Here is a 25,139-nt window from a genome sequence, read left to right as displayed (position 1 = left end):
TACCGCTATGATCTAGGAATTACGGTCATACACCCTCCTTACAGTTCACGCTCCAAGTAAGAGTCCACGGTGCAGCACCGCACCCGCTCGTCAAGTAAAACAGCTGCGGTGTCCTTCCCCGGCGATGTCCTCCAGCACCCTTTAAAGTTGCACGCCTTCCAAACCTTCCACACATCGTCCCAGTCCCCATGCTCCCCAGCACCTCGCAGTCCCCGTCGTGAGGCCCGCTGTACTAACCGCCGCCTAATACCGCCACATTGTGGCGCAGCCTTCGCCCAACACCTGGCCGCATGGCACCTCGCCACAGCAGGTGGCTTTAGGCACTGCTACGCTGCTGCCTCCTTGCAGGGTCGTGCCCCAAACGCGCACTCCAGCTCCTAGCCCCCAGATCCATGCACGGCAAGCACGCACACTCAATCCAATGAGTGACTGCGCACTGCTCAGCCAACCAGCAATATCCGCCAGCAACTCCACGTCACCCCAGAGCTCCAACGGGCTCCACCTTAGCTCGCTTCAGCTCTCAAGCATTACCTCAGCTCAGCTCCAAAGCCGCTTTACTCCAGCTTGCCCATGATGGACTTCTCCGCCACGAAGATGATCTGGCCCTCCTTCACCTCCACCTCGGCCATTGCGTACTTTTGGAACACCACCATGTCGCCCTTGGCCACAGCCAGAGTCACGTCGCTGCCCACCGCCAGCACCTGCAGTGGAGCCGAAGAGCATCAGTACAAGGGCGGGGCGCAGGAGGCGCAGATGAGCGAGGGGCGTTAGGGTGGCATTTAGCCGGCCATGGAGGCTGAGCAGGCGGGTGCGGGTGAGTGCCAGCGGCGGGAACAAGGGTGCCGAGCTGGGTGCGGAGCGCGCGTGCGGGCCTTCCCGTGGCTTCAGGCTCTGTCCCAAGCTCCCTCATCAGCTGCGGCTGTTGGCTCCCATGGCATAGCCACACCCTACTGCACAGCGCTCACGACTACCGTGCATGGGCCTACGTACTTCACTGCTCCCTGCTCACAGCCGCCCTGACGCTCCCTTGACCTTAAGTACCACGACACAAGCCTGCAACCCATGGCCGCGCCACGCGCGCTCAGGCCCGAACGCTCCCCTATCGCCATTCTTCGAAATGAATCGTGTACATCCAACAAGTGACCTCCCCTGCTGCAACGCCACCGCCCAGACATTGCTGCCGCTGCGTCACAGGCCGTACTGGGGTACCGCTCACCCCCCGGCATGCACGTTTTGTTTGGGCCACCCACACATGCCGTGCCCGTCTGCTGCAGTGTGCTATGCAGCCGGACCTCTGACCTCAGAAGCTGTTGAATCTCCTGACACACGCCGCCCAGGTAGCTCACCTCGCCAATGTGAGCGTCAGAGTTCGCCTTCGGGGGCGCCTTGGGCAGCAGGATGCCGCCCGCTGTCTTCTGCAGGTGCACAATGCCGTGGGACAGCAGGAAAAACGCGCTAAAGGCGGTGCACGCGCGGACGAGAAAGGAGACAACAAAGGTGGATGGAATGCCTCATGCTCGTGGGCCTTTGCAATGCGAGAGGCCCCCGCCCAGGTCATGTGGCAGGTGCGCCGGGCCCCCGACCCCCAACCTGTCGAACCCGAAGTTTGCTCACCTGCTCCTCCTCAATTGGGCGAATGAGCACGCGATCGTGGATGGGGGTCATCTGCAGAGCCAGGGATGCCCGCCCGCAGAAGTTAGCGCAGGGAAAGGACTCGCAAACGTCTAGACGCGTCCAGAGCTAGAATGCACCATCGCGACCCAAACTAGGTGCTGTTCCACCAGCTGCGGGCTTACCTTCGTGATGTCAAGAGCAGCCTTCTCCGCGGTCACGCTAGCGGCAACGCGCACCGTGCCCCGGCGACCTGCACACAACGCCGCCCGCACACACACGTTTCAGGCTTCTGTCGTGGCCAAGTTCTTGCTGAGCAAGCCGATCAATTCAACGCAATTACACTAGGTGGAATTACGTGCCTGCCGAAGGGCGCACGGCCACACGAGAGGAGGTAAACGCGAGGGAGGCCATTTTCGCAGAAGCAAATGAATTTTCGGAGCGAGAATGAGGATTTCCAAGGAAGGCGAAGCAGTGACAAAACGCAGTCCAACGAAACGCGGAAGCAAACTTGCTGCATCAACGATTTCCATGCAGACCGAGTTCCCCTGCAAAGCTAAACTGAATGCACGCAGTATGATTCTATTGACAGACTGCATACATAGCACGGGCAAGCACCGACAAGCTTTGTAGAGCCGCAACCACCACAAACCGAGCTTGCGCTCAGGCACCGGAAGCTTGTTTCGCGTACATTCCCTGAACTTTTGTTGTGGTCATTTTCTTTTACCTTCACCCAAATTATCTAGCGCTGCAAATGCGCGCTCTGCAAAGTAATCGCTCGGCTATGCGCCCTTGCCGAGCGCCGCTGGCACCGTTTGTGCCTATCCGCCCCGTTCCAACAGTGACTCAGGTTGCTCCTTTTACTCACAATGCGCGGGGAGTTGTGGCTTGCCGCGCTCTGGAGGGCTACATGGTGGACAAGCTCCGGGCTGCGGAGATGACCTTTAAGGAGCTTCAGATGAGGATGGCAGACCCCGAGGTTGCTGCTAGTGCAACTGAGTTTCAAAAAGTCGCCAAGGCGGCTTCGGACCTGGAAACGACGGTCAACACCTACCGCGCCTACCAGGACACGGAGCAGCAGCTGGCCGATGCTCAAAAGTACTTGAAGGAGGAGGCGTCCAGCGACCCGGAAATGGCGGAGTTTGCACGCGAGGAGATTGCAGAGCTTGAGGCATCCCTCACCAAGCTGCAGGACGCTCTGCGCCTGCAGCTGGTCCCCAGGGACCCGCTCGACGACCGCAACATCATGCTGGAAATTCGCGCTGGCGCGGGTGGCGATGAGGCGTCGATTTGGGCAGGGGACCTTATGCGGATGTATCAGCGCTACGCCAACAAGCAGGGCTGGAAGGCTTCCCTGGTCAGCTGCACGCAGGCCGAGGCGGGCGGCTACAAGGAAATCATCCTGCAGATCAATGGTGACAGCGTGTACTCCAAGCTCAAGTGGGAGGCGGGTGTGCACCGCGTGCAGCGCGTGCCGGCGACGGAAGCGGCGGGGCGAGTGCACACGTCCACTGCCACGGTGGCGGTGATGCCCGAGGTGGAGGAGGTGGATGTGGCGCTCAACATGAACGACATCGACCTTAAGTTCGCACGTGCTAGCGGTGCCGGTGGCCAGGTGCGGATAGGGGCCAGCGGGATGGCGGGGCTAGGTTGCTATGGCGGGGGGCGAACAACGGACAGGGGGTGCCGGGGAGGGGCCGGCGGGGGCTGACGGCAGCGGTGGACTAAAAGCGGCTGCAGGGCGCAACAGGGCCCAACGGCCATGTGATGTGACATGTGCTGGTCGGGGGCCGGGCGTGCCAGCGTCCTGACGACTACTCAGCGCTTCGCCAGCGCACTGGGGCTTCCTTTGCTTCGACTTAGCACCCCTCAGGCTAGCGGCAGGAGCTGAGGAGCACAGCCCCTGGCTCACGCCACAGCTCCATGCTTGCACCACATACCGCCCCCTGACCCCGCTGCGCCGGCCCTGCGCCGCCTCTCCCTGCCTCCTTGCCTCCCCACAGAACGTGAACAAGGTGGAGACGGCGGTGGATTTGATGCACAAGCCGACCGGCATCCGTGTCTTCTGCCAGGAGGAGCGCACGCAGGCGCAGAACAAGGAGCGCGCCTTCCAGATCCTGCGCGCCAAGCTGTACGAGCTGGAGCTGCAGCGGCAGCAGGCGGAGATCTATGCGGCGCGCAAGAGCCAGGTGCGCGGCGGCGGAGGACGGCGAGTCTTGGAGGGGCTGTGGGATGGAGCATGGCCACATGGGGCTGGAGGCGTGGAGGCTGGGGAGGGCCGGAGCTGTAGGGTGGTGTACCATGGTGCAGTGCACTCATGCGGCTCCAGCTGGGGCATCGCGGTTTGGGTCCAGGGACTGGGAATTGCGAGCTTGAGGCTTGAGTCCGGGGCTCAGGGTGAGGCCGGGGCCGACAGAGTTTGCCATGCTCCAGGACTTCAGGCGTTACACAAATGCCCTGCGCAACACGGCAGAAGTGCGTATGCAGAGTAGAGAACGCTCACAGGGGCGGGAACATTTGGTTGACGCCTTGATGGTCAGCTGTGTCTTGGCGATAGCCAAGTCACCAGCTGTACCACAATCGGCTGCGGAGTGCGGACAAGGCCCAACGCCTCATAGCAAGCCGCACTCCACTCCCACACCCAACAACCTCTCACATCCAATCCAACCTGCCCCTCTCTCCCGAAACAGGTGGGCACCGGCGACCGCTCCGAGAAGATCAAGACCTACAACTACAAGGACAGCCGCGTGTCAGACCACCGCATAAAGATGAACTTTGACCTCAACTCCATCATCGAGGGCGACCTGGAGGACACGCTGCAGGCCATGATCAGCGCCGACCAGCAGGAGAAGCTCAAGGAGCTGGCCGAGAGCGTGGCGGCGTAAGCAACATGTGGTTGAGAGCTACTTGATGTTATTTGTGTGTTAGGGAAGGTTATTGGAGCGTGTGCTCTTGTTGCGTTGCTGAACAGATGGAGCGCGGCGGGGGTAAGGGAGCTTGGGCGGATGTGAGCTGGTAGGGAGTTGGGCAGGTGAGAGGTGGGAAGTGGCGGTCTGGATTACCGGTAATAGCGGCGGCATAGAGGTGAACGTGGGCGGTGAAGAGCAGTGGTGAGGGATCATACGTACGCAGGAAGCAGGAGCGGCTTGCAAGCGAGCCTATTGCGAAGCTGGTGCCTGGATGCACTGGCGGGACCGGCAGGTTCGAGCTGCTAGCGTAGGTAGGAATGCTTTAGCTGTGTATCCGGCTGGTGTACCGGTGACAGTGAACAGGCTGCGCGTGAGAGCATGTATTGTGTGTTTAGGGTTGAGTCCTCGCATGCGGTGTGGACTTGGTATGGGTTCCCAAAGTCCCTGTGGTTTTTGACACAATCCAACCACGTCCGGATTTGCGGGGATGCCAAAGGCCCCCAACATAGAGGCGTGTGCTTAGTAGGCGCCCGCGTCAAGGTGGCTGGGTTGATAACGACCCGGGAGGGGAGGGCTCAGCCCTTTTCCTGCCTCCCTAAGGCAGCCACCTCCTTGTTGACACAATTACTGGGTACCTTTGAGCTGATGCAGTTATGGCGAAGCCAGTTGGCAGCCTCGCGGTATTGCTGCGGCTCCAGTTTTGGTGTGAGTTGGTTCCCAAAGAGTGATGAGAGGTCCTCGACGTGTTTTGGATTACCCACCTAGACAGAATACAAGAGTGCAGTGTGAGCACAGAGTAGGTGCGTCAGCAAGTGCGCAAGTGCGGCCCAATTCGCCAGGGCTTGCACATACCGGGATATGTGGGCCGAATCGTGAAGGTTGCTGTGAGTCTTGAATATCGGTTGCTCCGCTGGACTTGAAGTGCAACGCTTGCGGCTCGCAGTGGTTGATTCGTTGGCTTGGGCAGGCTAACGCAATACTTTGATGCGATTGCGGAGAATCACGGGGTAGGACGGGGTCCGGCGCGGGGTGAGGAGCGGGAGGAAGAGATTGCGGATTGCTGCTGGCGTGTGCACCGGAGGAGGTTCGAAGCTTCCAGCCTCAGCTACGCACTGCCGCTATATCACGCCTGAACATGCGCCTGACTGTGAGTCCCCACAAAGGGCGAGCCGTCGCGCTGCGGAGCTGGGAGGTTTCCCACAGGGAGTTCGGCCGGTCTGGGCCGGTGGCCTACCCCAGTAGGTAACTCGGCCGGCGGCCTGCCCTACCATGCTTATGCATGAACATGTTCAGGGTTATGGTCAGGGTTCAGGGCACGGGTTCAGGGTTGGGCCCAGGGGTGCCCCCAGTGGGGTGCCCCTGGTTCAGCCGTGTGAACCGTTCAGGGTCTGTATGTGGCGATTGCACCAGGATTCGCGATTTCGGCCAAATGTACCAAACTTTGTGTACAATTCCATACCAAACACTGCATAAGTCACTGCTACACAGCTTCAGGTCCAACTTTGCACAGTTTCCGCAATCCTTGCTCGTTTTCAATCCTTACACACAAGTCATAACAATGGTCGCGCCGTGGCAAGAAACGCAGTATAGAGTCGTGGTGGAGGTGAGCAGCAGCGCTGCTTAAGCGAAATTGCTGCGTGGGGAACATTCGCGTGCGTGCCGGGCACGCAGCAGTGGAATACAGCTTTCTGGTTCGCACACTTCCTGTTGGGTTCGCACACTTCCTGTTGGGTTTGGGAGCAGCCTGGAGAGCAGCTACCGTCGGACCATCCAGTCAACTGCCAGCAGCGCCGTGCTAGGTCGCAGTGGCCGGCGGCCTGGCGCTCACACGCATGCCTGCTATTCCCTGTTAGTTAGTGCACATCAGACACCCTATCCAAAGCATATTGTAACGCCCTGCGTTGACGGCACACGGTGCCGTGGCGTGCCCATAGGCCTGCCTAGGGGGGCCCGACCACTTTAGCTCCCTCTTGGCGGGCACTACCTTGATGGACATACCTACGCCCACGCCTGCAGTTCAAGAAAGGCGGCTCTGGTGTAAAGCGAGAGATCACAATGGACCACAGGCCAGACGTCCTCCCGCCACAGCTGCATGGGCGGGTGACGCCGCAGGTGGGATGGCGGCAGCGGCGCTTAACCTGAGCGCACAGATGGGCACTGCTTGCTCGCACAAATCGTCGGTTGGGGGAACGCCTGGGCTGATTGTTGACCGTGTGTCTACTGGCTGCAGGAGTGGAGCGTGTTCATGACGGGTAGGTGGCAGAGGCCGCACGCGGCTGACGAACGGGTGACGCAACGTCGCACGCCACTACCCAACATGCATGGGCAGGGGCCACAGCGCTACATGGTTAAGGTCGGGCCGCGTGCGCGTGGAATGCAGTCTAGAAGTAGCAGACTGGAAAACAAATGGCACGTGCGTTGCCAGCCATTTGACGTGCTGCCCCGTGCAATGTGGCCGCTCGCAGAGGTCGCCCAGCTGGTCTATAGCCACCCTTACACACAGGTGGGAAGTGTGGTGTCCCGCAAGGCGCTCAACTTGTTGCGCGCGCATCAATGTGCTTGCGGAAGGCTTCACGCATTTCCGTACCGCGTCATGCGCAGTGTACCGTATGAGCTTCCAGCTCTGTTGACGTCTTGGCTAACCGTTCCTCCAAATCCGCGCGGCGCCTCTTGCTCCCAATCACTCAGGCACCCAGTGCCGAGTACTGCTGCAACTTCGCCGCAAACATGGCCTGTCGTGAGTGGCGTGCATGTGCTAGTTGCTGACCACCTGACACTGGTGCTCAAGCAGAGCTCCAAGCTCACCGCTCGCCGCCGAGCCGCAATCCTGCTGCAAGCACCTGTGCTGGCCATACTACTGCCCCTACCACCGCGCCTTCTATCCTTCCCCACATGCCGCTCCTCCCCGCGTGCACGCACAGTGCTGGCCATCGGCTTCGGTTGCTTCCAGGGCGACAGTGGCAACTACGGCCCCTGGCTGGCGCAGCTGCAGCAGATACTGGACCGGCACGCGGCGGCGTTCGCGGCGGGCGGCGCCAGCCTACGGATAAACCACGTGCACGGCAGCTACTGGTGGGGCTGGGGTCCGTGCTGGGTTATGGATGGTGCTGACCGCGGCGAAATCGGGATGGCATGCTGGGTCCCCATTCGCGAACCTTGCCGAAGCCGTGCGCTTTAGCACCTTCAACACTTATAAAGTACTAAATTATGACAGAGACCGCCAGAAAACGTAGCAGCGACAGCCTTCGGTTTGGCACCGCCACCCTGCTTCTAGCGAGGTACCCCGTCCCTGCCGCTGGAACGGAGGGGACGGCTCCACCACGTCTTTTGTGTTTCAACTATTGGTGAGGGGTGGAAGATAGTGTGAGCGGATGTTGACGTGTGCTGCTGCGCTCGCAGGGTGGAGATTAACGTGGACCCCACTTTCATGGCCGTGGGGGCGCCGGGTGAGTCACGGGGTGCGTCGGAGTGCGGTCGCTGTGGGACTTTTGAATACGGTATAAGGCACGACCGACGATCGCCTCGCATACCATTGGCATGCGCGTTTCTTGCCGGTGAGCGCTGCTGGTAGTTGCTAGTCCGTGGCCTCAACCTACACGCACGCGTGTTGGTGTCTGCCCTTCGCTTTGCTCTCGCAGTGCCTGCCGGTGTGCCCGTGTACTACCCGCCGCCCGGCGCCGCCCCCGCGGGGTACCCACAGCCCGGCGGCCCGCCGCCGCCCGGCTACCCCACCAAGGCGTAGCGGCCGCCAGCTGGAGCTGGAGGAGAAGAACAGAGTGGTGTGTGAAATGAGGATGCATGGAGGACGCATTGTGACTGTATTCAATAGGCATGGGCAGCCCGGGACAAATACGCTTGCGGGCCAAGAACTGTGTCAGAGCACCATACGATATTTTACCAGTAGCATGAGCATCTGTTTGACAATTGCATTGGCGGAATGTTGGACTAATCTGCTCAGGATCCAGCAGTACGTCATGTTCGCTTGTGTTGCGTTGCTTCAAGCACGTCGATAGCAGGAGTTATGGAACATCTGTTTATACCGTTTGTTTGGCCCGTGCGGTCTTAACTTAGTTTGACGAAGGAATGAATAGGTTGAAAGCGATTTGCCCAGACCCAGTGGCTGCTCTTGTGTCCAGACGACACTGCATGGTATCGAGACGCATACGATGCATCCACCCACACCACCCAACAATAGCTGCTGGTCGTGTTCATAGTCGTACAGAGCCGGGCGCCAAGGACACACGCGATGAGGGTTCGAGGTTTAGTGTGGTCATGAATTTGATGCATGCCGGTCGCCTGATGTACATTCACAGTTCGTGCGACGGGAAGAGCCACGGATACCCTCGGCCCGCCGTCGGTCAGTGACATGCGCTGGCGAACATCTGTAACACACCGTAAGTGCAAAGGTAGGGATCCGCTTTGTTAGCGGAATCGCCATCCTCCTTAAGCACAATCAGCAGTCCTAAAGCTCTGTATGGATGGAGTGCTACTGCCAGCCCACAAAGCAGTGCCGCACTCTGCGTCACACAAACACGCCCTTAAAGCAGACGCACGTAGCCAGAACCACAAATGACCCCATGCTTTGCGTTCACAATGGCCTCCCTCTAAACGCCTAAGACAAGCGCTTGGTCGCTTGCAGCGCTAATTCCACACATGATCCTGCTACGCTCTCCTGCATGTTGCGCCCCGGCGTGTGCACTAAGTCACCCAAGTTTTCCAGGGCCCACACGCGCCGGCGGCACAAAGCCCAGCCGCTTGCGCATCACCAGCACGCCCCCACCAGCCGCCTGTGCCGGGGGCTTGGCGGTAGCCACCTCACCCGACCCGCCACCATCCGCCTCTCCCTCCATCGCCACCTCGGGCCCCTGCACGCCGCTTGAAGAGGTGGGCACCGCCCCGGAGCTGCCGCGACCGGCCGTCGGTAGGGAAGCGCCAGTGCCAGCGCCGTCACACGACTTGGGCCCTACCCGCACCGGCGCCTTGAATGGCAGCTGCACGGCCCCGCAGGGCTTGGGCCGCTTGAGCAGGGGCTGCCGGGTAGCAGCCGACCGGGGCCCACCGTCCGTGCACGGTGTCAGGGCACGACGCTCCTGCTGGCCCGCCCCATCCTGCGGCGGTGGCGGCCCGGTCACCTCCTCCTCCTCGCCGTCGTCCTGCAGGGCCTTGTCCGCCATTACCGGGGACAGCGGCTGCTGGTGGTTGCCAGGTGCGGCAGCACCCTGCGGGTCCTCCAAAATCCTGACTCCGCCACTACCGCTGCCGCCGCCCAGCGCACCGGCGCCTGTTGCTGGTGGTGGCATAGGGCGCTTCAGGACGGGCGGGCGGCGGAGAACGGGCGGTGCCACCGTTCGCAGCAAGCCGCCTGCCGCTGCCGTGGTGCCCTGCTGCTGGAGCCCAGAGCCGCTGCCGCCTCTCCCACCAGCAGCACCCTCCTCCCTGGCTTCCGCATCGCCGTCGCCGTCCGAGTCCGAGTCCGAGCTGGAGTCTCCGGCTGCTGCCGCCGCGCCGTACGTGTTCGCGCTGGCCCACAGCGCCTTGTTGCCGCCGCCTCGCCCCTTGGCCCCTGTGCATGTGCGTTCTACGGGCAGCACAAGGTTAGGCCACGGTCACACACACGACCTCGCACGCCACCAGCGTCTGCACCTGCACTGCCAGCGGTGCGTGTAGCCCACCGCTTTCAGCTCCCTAGAATTCCACCTGCATCACTTTCCATAAAACAAGACGACCACTGTATGCCACACCCACCGCCGCCTTCGCCTCCCTCCTCCTCGCCGTCGCCTGGCGCCGGCACGTTTATGCCCAGCATCTTGGCGCGGATCTGCGCAGCGCGGTTGCCCACCTCCGCCTCGCGCGACTCCAGGCGGGACAGCGCGCGGGACACGGCGCGCGGGTCGGTGCAGGCGTCACACAGCGCGTCGCAGGTCCGATCGCACGGGCCCCTGCGCGTCAGCGGGGTCAAGGGTTCATTAGGGCCTGCCAGCCCAAGCTACTCCAAGCAGCCTCGTTACCAAGCAGCCTCGCGGGAAGGGGTCCGCTGGCCCAAGCTCGGGGCACCAGTCGCCGGCACTGCGCGCCCCTCACCATCCTAGCTCCAGCCCACAGGCCCACTCGCACGTGCAGCACTCCCCACGGCCGCGCACCTCTCCTCGCCGAAGAACTTGAGCACGTAGCGCCGCCTGCAGCCGCCGCCGTGGCAGTAGCCCGCCACCTCCGCCACCGCGCCCGACCGCACGCCGCGCTCCATCTTCTGGTTGGACTCCAGGTCGGCCTTGCTGGCGTACAGCAGCGAGGCGCTGGGCAACCCGTCACGCCCCGCGCGGCCAGACTCCTGCGGGGCACATTGTGTGTGTGTGTGTGTGTGTGTGTGTGTGTGTGTGTGTGTGTGTTGAAAAAAAACAACAAAACGAAGCCCGCCCAGACGGCGCGACGGAGTTACTTACGGTGTGTGTGTGTGTGTGTGTGTGTGTGTGTGTGTGTGTGTGTGTGTGTGTGTGTGTGTGTGTGTGTGTGTGTGAGAGGGGTGATGGTAAGGACGAAGGACAAAGGACTGGGTGACGAGGGACTAAATAACAAGCCATGTCGCGGTTGCATGTGGTGGTCGTGGCGCCTGCATGGAAGCGAATCGTGTGCTATGTAGGGCATGCTGATGGAGCTTTGCTACCACGCTACCGCAAGCCATTCTGTCCTTCGAGACTTGCCTGGTAGAAGCCCTCCATTGAGGTGGGCGGGTTCCAGTGCACCACCCAGCTACAGGGCGGGAGGGGTAGCGGGTGGGGCGATGGATAATCAAGGCTCTGACAAAACGTGCACTTGCTACAAGCAGGCTCATAATGACTGGAGGGGCCGCGCATCGGGCCTTACCGCACGTCCGGGCGGTCGATGCCCATGCCGAACGCAATGGTGGCCACGACCTGTCGAGTTGCGCAGATCACATGTCACCCAAAAGATTGCAACTTGTGATGCACGGGTACTGTTTTAATAGCACGGGAACTGGGCGGCGGATAGGACAACCCGCATGCAGCGCTGCCCACCCACCACCCACCACGTTGGTGCCGCCGCTACTCCAGTCCCGCTGCACCCGCGTGCGCACGTCGTTATTCTTGCCGGCGTGGTAGCAACCCACCTGCGTGCAGCGGCGATGAGAGTATCGGTATACAGCAGGGGACAGGCCAACCGAAAAGGTGCAGTGCACGGACTGAGGCCGATCAAGGCCCATACACGCCTCGCCGCACGCGCACGCCGCTCTGTATTTGAGGGAAAGCAGGAAACCGCTCGATCCCTCTGCTCACATCGATGTCGTGTGCAGCCAGTGATGACGCCAGCCAGTCGCAGGTAGCTCTGCGGCACACACGCTAGAAGTTTCAGCATTTACAAGCACAGCTTGCGCTCACAGGTTGCTGCGTGCCGCCCTGAAGTCACCCGTGCCAGAAGCAGCAAGCACCGGGCCCCACCTAAGCCGCGCGTACACGATGCCGCCCTCGCCGCTGCGCGCCTGGATGAACTTGACCAGGTCCTGCGGGCAGGCGGGCCAGGCGAGGAGGCCAGCGGGAAGGCAGGGAGGGCAAGGAATGGGAGGCTGAGTGGTTGCAACAGTCATGATTTGAGAAAACGGTCCGGTCTTGAGCAGTGCGCATTCGTTTCCTTCCAGCAGCGTCGATAACAGTAGCCACCAATGTGGTAATGTTTTCTACGTAGCCTTACCTCAAGCGCCGCGTTGTCGCTACCATCACCAAGAAGCTCTTTGTGCCGCACCTGCATTCAGCGGGCGTAACGCGCTGGAGTCGCACGATGGACGCCATCCAAGTACCCATTATGACAGCCACAAGTCCCGCCACGCTACGCGCGCGCACTACCGGCAGTTGCCCACGCCCTGACAGCAACCCCATGCTGCACAGGTGCCGGGTGCCACCCATCCCCGCCAGCCGTTACACAAGCGCCCTTCGCATGGCCCAATCCACGCGTCCACCTGGTAGGCGATGTTGGGCCGGTTGAAGGAGCCCTTGATCAAACGCGGCTGCTTGAGCCGCAGCACCGAGATGATGTCGTCCCGCACCTTTGGCGTGGCGCTGGCCTGTGCGCAGGCGCGGCGGCTGAGTGCGTGCATGCACAAGCATGGGTGAAATGAGGTCCGGAGGCATGGACGTAGCCGGCCCGGGGCAAGCAAGCCATTGATGCGGCCCGCACCGTGAGAGCCACCACGGGCACGGAGGGGAACTCCTGCTTGATGGCGGACAGCTGCAGGTAGGCGGGCCTGCGGCGAGCGAGGGGCATTGAGGGGAGTCAGGCCAAGCAGGGGGGGGGGGAGCCAAGGGGCATGTGCTGGTCAGTCGCCAGTGGGATGAGATGCTGCCCAGCGCGCCCTGACCCAGATCAGGCGGAAGCCGTACTGCCGCGTCCATGCACCTGAAGTCGTGGCCCCACTCCGACACCTGCAAAATAATTAACATGAACCTTCAATACCATCACTACCATGCCGCAAGAATACCAGTTCGTTCAGCAGTACGGTACGGTAGAATGGCAGCTTACCGTGTGCGCCTCATCCACAGCAAAAGACACCAGGTTGCCGTTGGCGCAGGCCTCCTGCACATTTGCAGAGAAGCAGTCCTGAGCACGACCCAACAGATGCGGCGCGACCCACATCCCGACATCGGCCTTCATGTGGCCATCTGGGTTCCGCAGCAATCGGCAACTACAGGCTGCGCATGCGAGCCTGCTGTCACCTTGAGACTTTCCAGCAGCTTGGGCGTTTGCAATGACTCCGGAGTGGTGTAGAGCAGCCGCAGCGAGGGCTCATCGCACACCATGTCTTTGGCGATGCTGGCCTTGCGCGGCTCGGGTACCTCACAGTTCCAGCGCTGCATGCATCAGAGGCAAAATGTGTGTGATACGCGCAGCGGGAGGAACTCCGGGGGATGTTAGCCAACCGGGAGATGCGGGGCGTTCCGTTCCGTACGCACCAACGTGCACTTGCGGCGTACTTACCCCACCCCAAGCACACGCGCACACTCACCTCCGCGTAGATGCCCCGCTCCTCGCACTTATCCACCTGCGATACGACATAAAGGTCAGGTGTTAGGAGTTTTTCTGGCGGTTTGGCTCTCAGTTCGGCCGCAGGCCGCACCTGGTCTTTGGCCAACGCCAGCAGCGGGCAGACCACCACCGTGAAGCCGTGCGCCCGCGTGTGGCACGGCAGCTGAAACGCCACGCTCTTGCCGCCCCCCGTTGGCAGGATGACCAGGGCGTCCTGCCCGGCGAGCGTGGCCTGAATCGCTTCTAGCTGCCCTGGCCGGAATCCAGACATGGCAAAATGTTCACGCAACGTGCGCAGCAGGGCAGCTCCGTCGGGCACCCCGGGCACATCGTTGGGATGCACTTGTAGCTCCATGTTTTGACCAAGTGGCAAGAGCACCACGCCTCGGTGCTGGAGAAGTGCCACAGAATTCTACTCCATCCCCATCTGTCGAGGCCTGTTTACTGGAGACCGTTCGTTTTCTAGTAGTCACAATCACTATGTTGGAAACCGTATGCATGTGTCCCAACTCCCAAGCGCCGAGCGCCAAGCAATTTTCCTGATTGGAACTTCAGACTGGAATCAGCGACCGATTTCGCAAACGTCGCCAAAAGGCAGACTTCATCACCATACTGTAGTAACACGAACACGTACACAAGAGTTTTCATCAGCTTAGCTGGCAAAGCACGACCCCGCGACCTAGGGCTTGGCCTTTGCGAAGCAGAGACGCGGCTTAACATCTTAACGAAGTCGGATCTACAGCAAAGCTTATATAGCTGAGGCGTCGCTGATTTGTGGCTCAAAGATGCAGCAATTGCGGGGATTGCGGAGCGCTCAGTGCCCACAGCGGGCACTAAGAAGCGCATCGGCGCGCCAAATGTGTGTCAGGGCATCTGCGTACAAGACAGCGCCGCCGCAGCTGGGCGTGTTGAGCAAGGAGCAGGTTGACAAGTTCCACCGCGACGGTGAGTCCCAGACCCGGGGTTACGGCACGCGGAGAGGCTGATGAGCGGACGCTATCAGGGGTGCGCAAAGCCACGCGCGTGCTCGTATGGGCCAGGCGCCTGTAGCAGACCTGCAAGCTAGCGACTGGCAGTTCCTGTTCCCGCCCGCCAGCACGCCACCAAACCCCACAGTCCCGCTCCAATTGCAGGATTTCTGGTGCTGGAGAAGTTCGCCAGCCCGGAAGAGTGCGCGGCGCTGCAAAAGCGCATGGACCAGCTGCTCCAAGACTTTGACCCACAGACCGTCTCGATCTTCAGCACCAAGAACCAGGTGAGTACGAGCTTGGGGCGTGGGGTTGCGGCGGCGGGGGATACGGTGGGCTGGCGGCGTAGTGGGCTCTTGAGGGCTGCGTAGGTTGAGAGGGGACATGAGGCAAAGGTGTGAGGTCCGCATGGCGCGCACCATGGCCCAGGGGTGGGGCTTGGATTGTCTGGAGTGGTGTGTGACGGAATTTCCCCCGGTCTCGTGCGTGTCTGTTCGCACAGGCGGCCACCACAGACAACTACTTCCTCCGCAGCGCCAGCGACATCGGTAAGCGCGCCCAGGCTTGTCGCGGGGCCGGTCGGGGCAAGGCGGGGTCGGTCGGGGCAAGGCGAGGGCACAGCCACTCGGGCACGGGCTCTGTGGACTTACCACCCGGTCATGCCAATCGTGGCTTCATCTTGGATAGCATTCGCCATAACTACCGTCCTGTCCTAACTTGTTCACCACACTCACCCGCTGCTCTCGTTGCTGGCGCCCGCGTCCCTACCTCCCCCCCGCTTAGTCACTCCGTTCTCCATATGAACGGCTACCCGCCGCCGCCTGCCAGGTTTCTTCTTCGAGGACAAAGCGTTTGACGAGGCGGGGCAGCTGCGGCAGGCCAAGGAGCTGTCCATCAACAAGGTCGGACATGGTGAGTCGGCGGGTCGGGGGAGTCGGAGGGATTCAGAGGGATTCGGAGGGGTGCAAGTGATAAGCCGTGAAGGAGGTATGCAAGTGAGGGACTCCGTGAGAGGCATGGGGAGGCAGGCGTGCGACAGGGGCCCGGCTGGCCGAGGGTGCTGTCCGCTGGAACCACCTCAGCAAGCCTCAGGGCACGGACCGAGAGGCGTTGCCGCCCACTGTAGATCTGGGAGTTAAGTACGGTGTTGGAGCAGATAAAAGGCGGCGTGACGCAGGCGGATGGGGGGGGGAGGCCCGCAGTTATGGACAGCGGGAAGGGCGGCTGGCATTACTGACAGCGTCACGTCCCACTAGTTGAACATCGCACAGAGCAACACTGCCCACCTGGCTCGCTCAGGACACGCATTCACAGCAGAGGATGCCGGGGGTGCAGAGTAAAGGAGCGGGGTGCCATACATACCAATGCCGTGGAGCTTCAGGGTTGTCACAAGCTGCTACCGTCCGCGTCCGCTACCAGCAGCGCCTAATGACGATGCAGCGCGGAGTTGCGGAGCCAGTCCGCAACGGGCACTAGGCTCTCTACGTGCGTTTGCTCGCTGGTTGTAGTGTCCAATTTCCTGTACCGTATGTGTGTAGAGTCTGCCTCATGGGGATGAGGCGGTATGCCTGCCTCCACCCCAGCCGGACCTCCAACCCACACGCCGTGAAGCACGCTCCGCCCCAATCGACACGACAACCCCGCCCCATTCCATTGCAGTATTCCCGCAACAACGCTGCCCTCCCCTGCCCCTCACCACACGATAGCCTTCCGCCTACCATTTCCTTAGCTAATCATGAATGCAACCCCGCCCTCCCCCGCCCCAGCTCTTCACGACCTGGACCCGGTGTTCCGGCAGTTCAGCCGCTCCGCCGCCGTGTGCAACGTGATGCGCAGCCTGGGCTACGCCCGCCCGCTGCCGGTGCAGTCCATGTACATCTTCAAGCAGCCCAGCATCGGCGGCGAGGTGGTGCCGCACCAGGTGTGTGTGTGTGGGGGGGGGGGGAAACGAACACGCGGTGCGCGTATGTGTGCAGAAGGGAAACGATACGCGCGCGCGCATGTGTGTGTGTGTGTGTTTGTGTGTATGGTTGGGACGGGGAAGGAAAGGAAGTGCGGAGGCTGAGGGGGCGGAGGGGCAAGGGCGTATGAGGCGCTGGGTGAAGAGACAGACGGGGCGAGTTGCGGCTGGAGCCTGGCTCCATGTAGCGGGCATGGTAGCGTGTGCATCACGGCCGCTGTCGCATGCATGGCTGCAGGACTCGTCCTTCATCCACACGTCGCCACTGAGCTGCGTGGGGCTGTGGTGGGCGCTGGAGGACTGCACCAAGGACAACGGCTGCCTGTGGGCTATGCCAGGTGCGGACTGCGCACTGCAGGGCGCCCGCGCCTCCGGCCCACGCAGCGCCGTGCCCCGACCCTGACATGCGCCCCGCCCCCTGCACCCTCACGCCATCTGCCGCTGGACCCTGGCGCCTTGCCCGCACCTGCCAGCTCCAGCTCCACCCGCCAACCCACCCGCTGTACCTCCGCCCAACGCCGCCATCCCCAAACACCTCAGGCATCCACAAGGACGGCCTCAAGCGGCGCTTCACGCTGGGCCCGGGCGGCAAGGTGTCGTTCGACGCGCCACAGCCCGCCTACGACCTGTCGCAGTTCGTGCCGCTGGAATGCCCCGCAGGTAGGCCAGGCCAGGGCGGCGGTGTGGAGGGGTGGAGCTGCAGTTGTGCTGCGTGTGCTGGGCGGGGAGTGGGCTGGAGCGGCAAGGCTGTGTGGGTGGAAGGAGGCGTAGCGTGCGACCGGTATCCCGGCGGAGCCACCCTTACGGTACTACCGCCGGCGGAGCCACCCTCTATCAAAGAGGCCACCTCTCAACGCTTTCCTCGCCTGCACCCGGCCTCTCACTCTCACTCCCCGAATCCTGCACCCTTACACCCACACTCGCCTGGCCACAGGCACGCTGGTGCTGCTGCAGGGCGAGAATGTGCACTACAGCGCCGAGAACACCTCGCCCGTGTCGCGCCACTCCTACTCCATGCACCTGGTGGAGAGCGCGCCCGGCGTCACCTGGAGCGCCGACAACTGGTGCGTGCCGGGTGCTGGTGGTGCGGGGCGGTGGTTGCGGGTGGTTGCGGTGGGGGTTAGAAGGAGAGGGTGAAAGGAGAGGATGGAAGGGGCGGGGGCTAGAGAGGGTAAGGTTGTCGGACAATGCTGGGGACGGGTAGGGGGCTGTGTTACTAGGCAGGAGTTGTTAGTCCAAAAGCGGCGCTCTCTATGAAGGCCGACGGCATGTTGGCACTCATCTTGTTTTGCCTTGGATCTGCAGGGCTCAGCGGGCACCGGAAAACCCCTGGCAGCCTCTCTACTAAAAAGATTGGCAAGCTAACCTCCTGCCAAGCTGTGGAGCCATAGCTAGCGCCCATGCTTCGAGACACCGCAGCAGCTTTCCTGCTAGGGTCCTTGATGCCGTGGTATGTACAGTAGAAGCTTTCAGTTTGATGTTGCTGTCATCGGCTGTCATGCGTGTGGGTCGCGTGATGGTGTGCTTAGGGCGGGCCGGTGGTGGGGGTGCGGGGGGCTCGTCGACGTGCATCGTAGGGCCTGTGCATGCTGAAGCTTTTTTTAAATTGATAGCTTATTGTGTTTTCGCATGCAAGCGTTTAGAGATCGCCGTTCCGCTGGCTGCGGACTGAAGGCTGCAACACAACGCGCAAGCCCGTTTCGCGCTGTATGGATGAAGCGGTCACACTGTAAAGTATCTCAATCAGAAAACGCAAGGACATCGATGCCCCAAATGCGAGACGAATTTGACTTCGGGGACTTGGCCGGCTCCGGCAGCGATTCTGACGGCTCTGCGCAAGCTGCGAAGCGACGGGACTGTGCCCGCTGCAAGTAAGCTCGGTAAATTCATGGAGGCATTTGCAATAGCGGCTCGTCGGGGTCGAGGCATCGTCAAACCCTCGTGTGCCCCTCACCTCTGCCAACTCCCCTTAATGCACGCAGCCGGCCGCCCCGCGTTTGCGTCTGCCCGGCTCTGCCTGAGGTGCCCCTCAGGCTTCGGGGCAAGGTGTTCATCCTCCAACATCCGTACGAGCTCAAGTGCGTGCAGGGGGCGCACCAGGGGTGGGCATCCGGATGTTGTCAGGTCGGGTCTACGGCCCTTCTGCCGGCCCTTCTACTTCTCCTGCCTGCACTCCACTGGGTCTCGGCTAATTGGCATAGAAATCGTCTACCCGGACAGCCTTACCCACAACGCACTGACAACACGAAACAATATCTTGGCCATGGTGCTTCCTTGCATGCCGTACCGTACAGGAAGCGCATGGCCACGGTGCCGCTGCTGACACGCTGCCTGGACGCGGCATCACTCGCCGTGCTGCCGGCACGGCGGCTGCAGGTTGGTGGGGGAAGGTGCCGCTGCTTGTGTACCGGGGGGCTTGCATACCGGGGACCAGTGCAAGACACGCGGTTCGAGACTGCCTGCGTGCAGCCGGAGTGTTTCATGCGCAAGCCCAAATCAGTTGCCTGCAGCAACACCCCGCGGTCTAAACTCCGGCGCCTCCTCTTCGCGCACCTTTGGCGCCTCGCAGCAACCCGGCAAGAGCCCCGAGACGGACGCGATGCTGGAGGGCGCGGCTCGCGGCGACTACCCCCTGTATGTGCTGTTCCCCGGGCCAGGTGCGATGGGGCGCGACTGATGAGTGATGGACCCACGGCACCTACCGTACAGCTGCCCTCACTGACTACTCGCCTCTGCCGTACAGCTGCCCTCACGGACTGTTTAACCTATGTACTGCATGTATCGAGTGTGTGGTTTGGTTCCCCTCCATGGGGTCGTTGTGGCTGTTGCGGCTGTTGCAGGTGCCAAGGACCTGGCGGAGGTGGCAAACAGCGAGCCACACGGCGCCCGGCTGCAGGCGGCGGCGGCCCGGCGGCCGGCCGACGGGCCTGGGCAGGCGGACCCGGTAGCAGCTGAGCCTGCCGGCGTGCCCGGCACGTTGGCTGCTGCTGGTGCCAGCGCCGCTGCTAGCGCTGCTGCTAGCGCTGATGCTAGCGCTGGTGCTGGTGCTGCCGACGGAGGTCCTGAGGCGCCAGCGCATCCTGCCTACGTGCTGGTGGTGGTGGACGGCACGTGGCGCCAAGCCAAGGAGATGTTCAAGGTGGGTGCAGGTAGCGGCGGCGGCTACCTAGATATCAGTCCCCGTGATGGGGATGCATGGCTACCAAGGAAGGCTCTTGGGTACCAAGGAGTGCTTCACATTCGCCTCGGCGGCCTGCTTTTCATCCCTGATGGCTGGCTGCTTAGCACTTCTGATGACAGTCGCCCCTACGGCCCCACTTCCACCCGTCTGCTCCCATCCATCACCACCACAACGACACAGCACGTGGCGGGCCGTTGCCTGCCTCCTGGCGGTCCCGGCGTACAGGTGCGTGACGCCTTGCTACGGAGCCGTGCTAGCCGAGCCGTGCTAGTGTTAACAATATTCCTGCCACGAATGCCTAGCATTACGAACGCTGCTGGCATGTCTGGATCTTGAGCCTATTGCGGGGCTTGGCCGCTTTATCACCCCTTTACTGACGGTGCTGCCAACACTGCTCATCTGTCCTACTGCTCGGCTTCTCACACGACACCGCCGCAGGTGTCCCTGAAGCCGTCGGACGTGCTACCGGCTGCGCCGCCGCCGCCGCCACACGCAGTGGAGCCGGGCGCGGATGCACCGCCACCAGCTGCTTCTGCTGCTCAGGCGATGGCCGCTGCAGGGGCCCAGGGACTGGGGTGGGGACTGGAGCAGAACGGCGCGGCTGGCGTGGGCGCAGACGCAGCAGCTGCTGCCGTGGGTGCTGCTGACGAGCAGCTCCAATACGACCCCAACATGCCGTGCCTCATCCGGAAAGAGCCCGTGGTGAGTGGGCGGGCAAACATGGTGCATGCGCACACGCAAGCCCCGGTGGGAATCTGGAGATTGCCTGAACCCAATCCCGATATGTTCAGGGGTTAGTGAGTGCATGAGTCGCTGCCCTTTGCGTCCAAAGGCTGGGGCACTCACGAGTCTGGGGCAGGGCAGGGTGCTTGCACGCACAGGCGTTGCCTTTGAAATGATGTTGCTCATGTCATCCTCCACATAAATACTGCAACACCGGCACACATACACTACTACACTATCCGTGCGTGCTCCTGCCCCTAGTGCTCTCTAGCACAAGCTTCCCCCCATGGCTCGCTCCCCCAATGATCTTCCATTGATACGCATCCCTCGCCCCGTCGCCCCCCTGCAGGAGGGCTTCGTCACCACCTACGAGGCGACCGCTCGTGCCCTGGGCCTGCTGGAGCGCAGCCCGCACCTGGCCGACAGCCTGCTGGCGCCGCTGAGGCTCATGACACGGCTGCAGGTGCGCAGGCGCAGCGCACCGACAGCGCACTGTACCGCATTGTGTGCGGTGCTTAAGCGGGGGTCCGGGAGGGGGGGCCAGGTGCAGGCTGGGGCGCGGGGCGCGGGGGTAGGGCTCCAGGTCGCAGACAAGAAGGACAGGAGGGTTACGGGGTGTGTGGGCAGCGTCTTAATCATGATTGTTCAAGGTGCTCCGGAATGGAGGCCACTGCCTTTGGGGCTTGGCTGGCTGCCCTCTTGACCTGTCCTCTGTGGCGTGGCTTCATGGTCATGGGAAAGCGGCCGGCCGCTCCGTCCCCTCCCGACCTTCACTTCCTTCCGTAACTACGCAATCCCCTCACCCAGGCGGCGTTTGATCCAGCCATCCGCTCGCGGATGCTGCAGCTTCCTGAGCCACCCAAGCCGCAGCAGGGCAAGGCTGCAGGCGGGGCAGCTCCAGCGGAGCGGCGCTGAGTGATCATGCTCCAGCGGGGCGCAACGCGGCCCCGGCTGGAAGAGGGGGCTGGGCGGAGGGCGCGAAGGGAACGAGGAGGAACCGAGGCAAGACCTTGGCGTCATCGAGGCAGGTATGTACAGGCCCCAGACTCTTACAAAGACAAGTACATGTAAATCTGGATCGCGGATTGGGTTCGAGTCCACCCAGGGCCGCTGCGCCGAAGCTGGCAAAACGCCGTTCTTCAACCGCCGGTCTTACCCACTGCGAGAAGCCGGGAACCCGTGTTGATCCTTGTTATGTAAGCAAATTCATAACAATACATACTGGACATGTATATATAAATATATAGCGCCGCATGATGCCAGACCCCGCGGAAGCAGAGACTGAGACACGACCGGCCGCGCGACGATGGTGGTGGCCGTGGGCAGTTGCCGACGAGCCCGAAGAGCGAACATCTGCTAGCGCACCAGTTCGAAATTTTTCCGACCTGCCATCGGCACAGGAGGAGGTGGTTGGCCCGGATGCTGAGGTGCCAAGACCGATAGCAAGAGCCTCGCTGTTCCAATGGCGTGGCTCAGTGCGAAGCAGCGTTGATCGTCTTAAGGGCTCGTGGAGGACCTCATTTGCCCCGCGGTTCACGTTGTACAACATAGAAAGGCCGGAGGAGCCCGAAAGGGTAAGACCTGGCGAGAGGGCAACGTGCGCGACGGGGGCTGGCGGAACCTGCCCCCAGCTTCCCCCTGCCCCTGGACTCCCACTCCCGCACTGTGTCGCGGCATAACCGCATCAACCCTTCACCGGCCTCCCACCTCTTGTCGAACGACTTAACAATGTGTTAGAGCTGCCTGGAGCTGCACCAGGTTCCTGCGGTTGTGCTGCTTGAACTACCCAACCTACCAGCTCCACAGCGTACCGCCCGACGAGGCCATGCCCTAACTTGACTGGCCGCGCGCTTGCTCCATCCTTGAACGTGCCTCGCTGCTGCCACGCTGCTGTTTTCTTTCGCTGCAGGAGCGCTGCTGCCCCCGGCCTGGTCTGGCGCTGGTGCTGACGGCGCTGGTGATCTGCACGGTGGTGGTGGTGGTGGTGCCCGTATGCACCAAGTACGACTGCGGCGTGTCGGGCAGCCATGTGAGTCAAACACATGCTCACATACACAGACATAGGGCGCGTTCATGCGCAGAAGAAGGTCAAGCCAGGGCCTACGCGTGTGTGCTGGAGGAACAAAGGGTTCGTGTGCAGGAGGGCGAGCCACAGCTGGATGCTGTCCGGTGGGCGGCGGGTGTCTCGACGCGTATCCGTTGCTTGGCTCAAGTGGCTCCTGCTGCTGTCCGCACTGTCACGCCATCACAGGGCGGTGGCAACAACGCCGCCGTGCAGCCGTCGCAGCAGCGGCCCAGCAGTTTCGACATAGTGGCGTTTCAAGCGCTTTTGCAGGTGAGAGGGGTAGCGTTGGGGCAAGTTGGGGCTAGCTCTTATGCCAGGCATTCATATCCAGGGCCACATCAAACTCCTCCTTAAGCGGTCGCTTACTACTTCTTGTCTGCCCTCGTTGCATAGATGAGCTGGACTGCTGCTGGCGGCGGCTCAGTGCTAGTGCCTGCCGGCTCAACGCAGCAGCAGCAGCAGCAACAGGCCGCGTGCGCACAGCTGGCCGGCGTAAATAGCAGTAGCAACACCACAGGCCGTGGCAATAGCAGCATTAGTGGCAATGGGTTAACGCTCAACGCGAGCATAACTCAGGGCGTGCAGGAGACCCTGGGGCAGCTGGGGGCGCCGGGGTTGCCAGTGCGTGTGGTGCGTGTAACATGCACCCAGCAGCAGCCGCTGGCGCCAACCACCACATCCGTCACGCAGCGGGCAACTGCCTCGGCAATCATGTCGGCGACGGGCAGCAATAGCAATGGGAGCAGCAGCAGTGGTAGTGGTAGTGGTAGCAGCAGTGCCACGCATGCTACTGCCGCCGGGCGGCGGCAAGCGCGGCGGCTGCTGCTCCTCCGCGATGGCGGCAGTGCCCTACAGACGCCTGGCGTTGGGAGTGACAGCCGCAGCAGCAGGCGGCTAGCAGCAACCGCCACCGCTGTCGTCACGTTGGAAATCGTTTTCGAGGTGCAGGTGCCGACTGCGAGTGGCATGGCGGGGCTGGTGACGGCGGTGCGGAACACGATGCAGAGCACAGACGGAGCCGCGGCATTGGAGCAGCAGCTCGCAGACAGCCTGCAGCCGCTGACCGGCAGTAGCACCACTGTGCGGCTGCTACAGCCGCTGGCCGCCACTGGGCCGCAGCTGGAGGTGCCCGGCGGCGGCACGCCCTCGCCGGCGGCGCCCAATTCCAGTGTGCCGTCACCGTCGCCGCGGCCGGTAGCGAGCGCAGCACCGCCACCGCCGCCGCCACCGGCGCAGTCAGCGCCGCCGCCGCCAGATGCGGGAACGGCGCCGGTGCCGGCCAATGCCCCGTCGCCGTCGCCGCAGTCAGCAGCATCGCCCCAGCCTGAAGCCGCGCTGCCACCTCCTGCACAGCAGGCCGGCTCGCAACCGCCGCCCCCGTCCGCACCCGCGCAGCTCACGCCTCCGCCTCCGCCACGCACCCCGGCCTCCCCACCGCCTGCAGTACAAGGTGTCCCGCTGGCGCCCTTCCCGCCCTGGCCGCCTTTGCCCGTGGGCACGGTGGCACCTGCGCCCTCCCCTCCTGCGCTGCCTGCCGACAGTTTGTCACCGCCGCCGCCGCCGCCGCCGGAGACAGAGCCGCCTGTTGCTGAGGGGTCACCGCAGCAGTCGCCGCCTCCAGTGGCGGGCGGTGACGGGGGCGGTGGTACGGAGCAGCCGCCGCCGCCGCCAACATATCCTCCGCTGTTGGACCTCAGTGTTAACGTGCTGCTGTCGCGGGACGGGGCTGGCCGCCGGTGAGGGCGCAGGGAGGCTGCGGGCATGAGAGCGTGGCGAGCGGCTTGCTGCCACTGGTGAGCTTGATGCTCCGTGTGGGCATGGGCGTGGGAGTTTTGCATCATGTGTAAATCTTTAGAGAGGGCAAGAGTGCGAGAGAGCTTGTGAAGCGCGTGCTGCATGCGTGTGTGCAAATCTAGAGTGTGCCCTGTGCTTTTGCTAGGCCAAATGTGTGCCAGCATTGAGCATCCTCCTCGTGTGGAGGGCCAGGTCGAGGCCTAGGGATGTAGTTGCGCGACAGGCACGTGCATGCGACAAGTACCTATGTACGTGCCAGCAGGAGTTGGCGATTGAGTTGCAGGATGAGCGTATCCTCGTTCTGTGCGCTTGTACTCTGTTTGCGAGGTTGCAGGTCTGTGTCTGCGTGTGAGCAAGCAGGCGCTTCGCGATGAGCAGATGTCGGGCGGCTGAACATGAACCTTACAGTGCCCTCCACGGTTGCGACATGCCCCCACAGTAATAGGGCCGTCCGTGGCTCTCGCCAACGCTGTGTCCCCACACGCCGAAGCAATGTGTTGAGTTTGCGCCTAGAACAGACGACCACTCAGGACGGTTTACAAATGAACTCAATCTTCCATGGTGGAGGGACGAGGAATGCATTACACACCCGGACATCTCAACTGGACCATGCTCCGGTGTCCTCGGTGCCGGTGTCCTCGGCGCCAACGCCGCGGCAGCACTGCGTCTGACTGTCTGAGTGTGAGCAGACAGGGGCGTCCGACATGAGTACATGTATAATCACACATGACTTTGGGGTAGGAAGTACGGCCGCCGGACGTGATCGCCACAGGGCGGACGACTGCCGAAAGGCGAAACACCATACCTAACCGACTAACCGCCCCACAACACCTACTATCCCTGTAAAATACCTTCACATCCCCCCTTGCATTAACTACGCACACGTTAAATTAGCCGC

At 62.3% G+C, this 25,139-nt stretch overlaps 7 protein-coding genes across 8 annotated transcripts; 5 read left to right on the top strand and 2 right to left on the bottom strand.

The window, feature by feature from the left end:
* Window positions 1–26: 26 nt before the first annotated feature.
* Window positions 27–2,090, bottom strand: CHLRE_16g673729v5 (uncharacterized protein). Its single transcript, XM_001695848.2, has 5 exons — window positions 1,974–2,090; window positions 1,797–1,864; window positions 1,615–1,665; window positions 1,347–1,415; window positions 27–701 (listed from the first exon to the last, which is right to left on the bottom strand). Exons 1-5 carry the CDS (start codon window positions 2,023–2,025, stop codon window positions 555–557), a joined length of 387 nt encoding a protein of 128 aa, XP_001695900.1. The 5' UTR covers window positions 2,026–2,090; the 3' UTR covers window positions 27–554.
* Window positions 2,091–2,193: 103 nt separating this feature from the next.
* Window positions 2,194–5,939, top strand: CHLRE_16g673617v5 (uncharacterized protein). Its single transcript, XM_001695737.2, has 3 exons — window positions 2,194–3,226; window positions 3,615–3,800; window positions 4,302–5,939. The coding sequence occupies exons 1-3, from the start codon at window positions 2,522–2,524 to the stop codon at window positions 4,494–4,496; spliced, it is 1,086 nt and encodes a 361-aa protein (XP_001695789.2). The 5' UTR covers window positions 2,194–2,521; the 3' UTR covers window positions 4,497–5,939.
* Window positions 5,940–5,985: 46 nt separating this feature from the next.
* Window positions 5,986–8,920, top strand: CHLRE_16g673505v5 (uncharacterized protein). The gene is made up of 8 exons (XM_043071218.1): window positions 5,986–6,123; window positions 6,537–6,632; window positions 6,751–6,772; window positions 6,986–7,023; window positions 7,209–7,257; window positions 7,442–7,592; window positions 7,920–7,966; window positions 8,159–8,920. Exons 1-8 carry the CDS (start codon window positions 6,079–6,081, stop codon window positions 8,260–8,262), a joined length of 552 nt encoding a protein of 183 aa, XP_042916190.1. The 5' UTR covers window positions 5,986–6,078; the 3' UTR covers window positions 8,263–8,920.
* An 11-nt stretch (window positions 8,921–8,931) lies between these two features.
* Window positions 8,932–14,083, bottom strand: CHLRE_16g673393v5 (uncharacterized protein). Of its 2 annotated transcripts, none has more exons than XM_043071213.1 (16): window positions 13,642–14,083; window positions 13,531–13,566; window positions 13,241–13,375; window positions 13,047–13,100; window positions 12,924–12,949; window positions 12,705–12,771; window positions 12,487–12,591; window positions 12,222–12,272; window positions 11,972–12,033; window positions 11,810–11,858; window positions 11,563–11,643; window positions 11,382–11,431; window positions 11,219–11,267; window positions 10,661–10,848; window positions 10,266–10,459; window positions 8,932–10,098 (listed from the first exon to the last, which is right to left on the bottom strand). In XM_043071213.1, exons 1-16 carry the CDS (start codon window positions 13,903–13,905, stop codon window positions 9,224–9,226), a joined length of 2,286 nt encoding a protein of 761 aa, XP_042916189.1. In that variant the 5' UTR covers window positions 13,906–14,083; the 3' UTR covers window positions 8,932–9,223. The 2 variants fall into 2 exon arrangements, with proteins under 2 accessions (XP_042916189.1, XP_042916188.1); XM_043071214.1 differs by having other exon boundaries at window positions 8,932–10,083.
* A 100-nt stretch (window positions 14,084–14,183) lies between these two features.
* CHLRE_16g673281v5 (uncharacterized protein) lies at window positions 14,184–18,223 on the top strand. Its single transcript, XM_001695739.2, has 9 exons — window positions 14,184–14,495; window positions 14,684–14,805; window positions 15,021–15,066; window positions 15,347–15,430; window positions 16,285–16,439; window positions 16,717–16,816; window positions 17,019–17,138; window positions 17,413–17,542; window positions 17,784–18,223. Exons 1-9 carry the CDS (start codon window positions 14,408–14,410, stop codon window positions 17,824–17,826), a joined length of 888 nt encoding a protein of 295 aa, XP_001695791.1. The 5' UTR covers window positions 14,184–14,407; the 3' UTR covers window positions 17,827–18,223.
* A 50-nt stretch (window positions 18,224–18,273) lies between these two features.
* On the top strand, window positions 18,274–21,465 carry CHLRE_16g673169v5 (uncharacterized protein). Its single transcript, XM_001695740.3, has 9 exons — window positions 18,274–18,349; window positions 18,461–18,556; window positions 18,773–18,854; window positions 19,048–19,135; window positions 19,319–19,617; window positions 19,840–19,884; window positions 20,098–20,361; window positions 20,732–20,845; window positions 21,190–21,465. The coding sequence occupies exons 3-9, from the start codon at window positions 18,780–18,782 to the stop codon at window positions 21,295–21,297; spliced, it is 993 nt and encodes a 330-aa protein (XP_001695792.1). The 5' UTR covers window positions 18,274–18,349; window positions 18,461–18,556; window positions 18,773–18,779; the 3' UTR covers window positions 21,298–21,465.
* Window positions 21,466–21,513: 48 nt separating this feature from the next.
* CHLRE_16g673057v5 (uncharacterized protein) lies at window positions 21,514–25,099 on the top strand. The gene is made up of 4 exons (XM_043071206.1): window positions 21,514–21,956; window positions 22,292–22,411; window positions 22,634–22,717; window positions 22,841–25,099. The coding sequence occupies exons 1-4, from the start codon at window positions 21,636–21,638 to the stop codon at window positions 24,185–24,187; spliced, it is 1,872 nt and encodes a 623-aa protein (XP_042916187.1). The 5' UTR covers window positions 21,514–21,635; the 3' UTR covers window positions 24,188–25,099.
* The last annotated feature ends 40 nt before the right edge of the window (window positions 25,100–25,139 follow it).

This window comes from Chlamydomonas reinhardtii, chromosome 16 (genome assembly GCF_000002595.2).
Source record: "Chlamydomonas reinhardtii strain CC-503 cw92 mt+ chromosome 16, whole genome shotgun sequence".
Lineage (NCBI taxonomy): Eukaryota > Viridiplantae > Chlorophyta > Chlorophyceae > Chlamydomonadales > Chlamydomonadaceae > Chlamydomonas > Chlamydomonas reinhardtii.
This window is presented reverse-complemented; position numbering and strand designations above follow the sequence as displayed.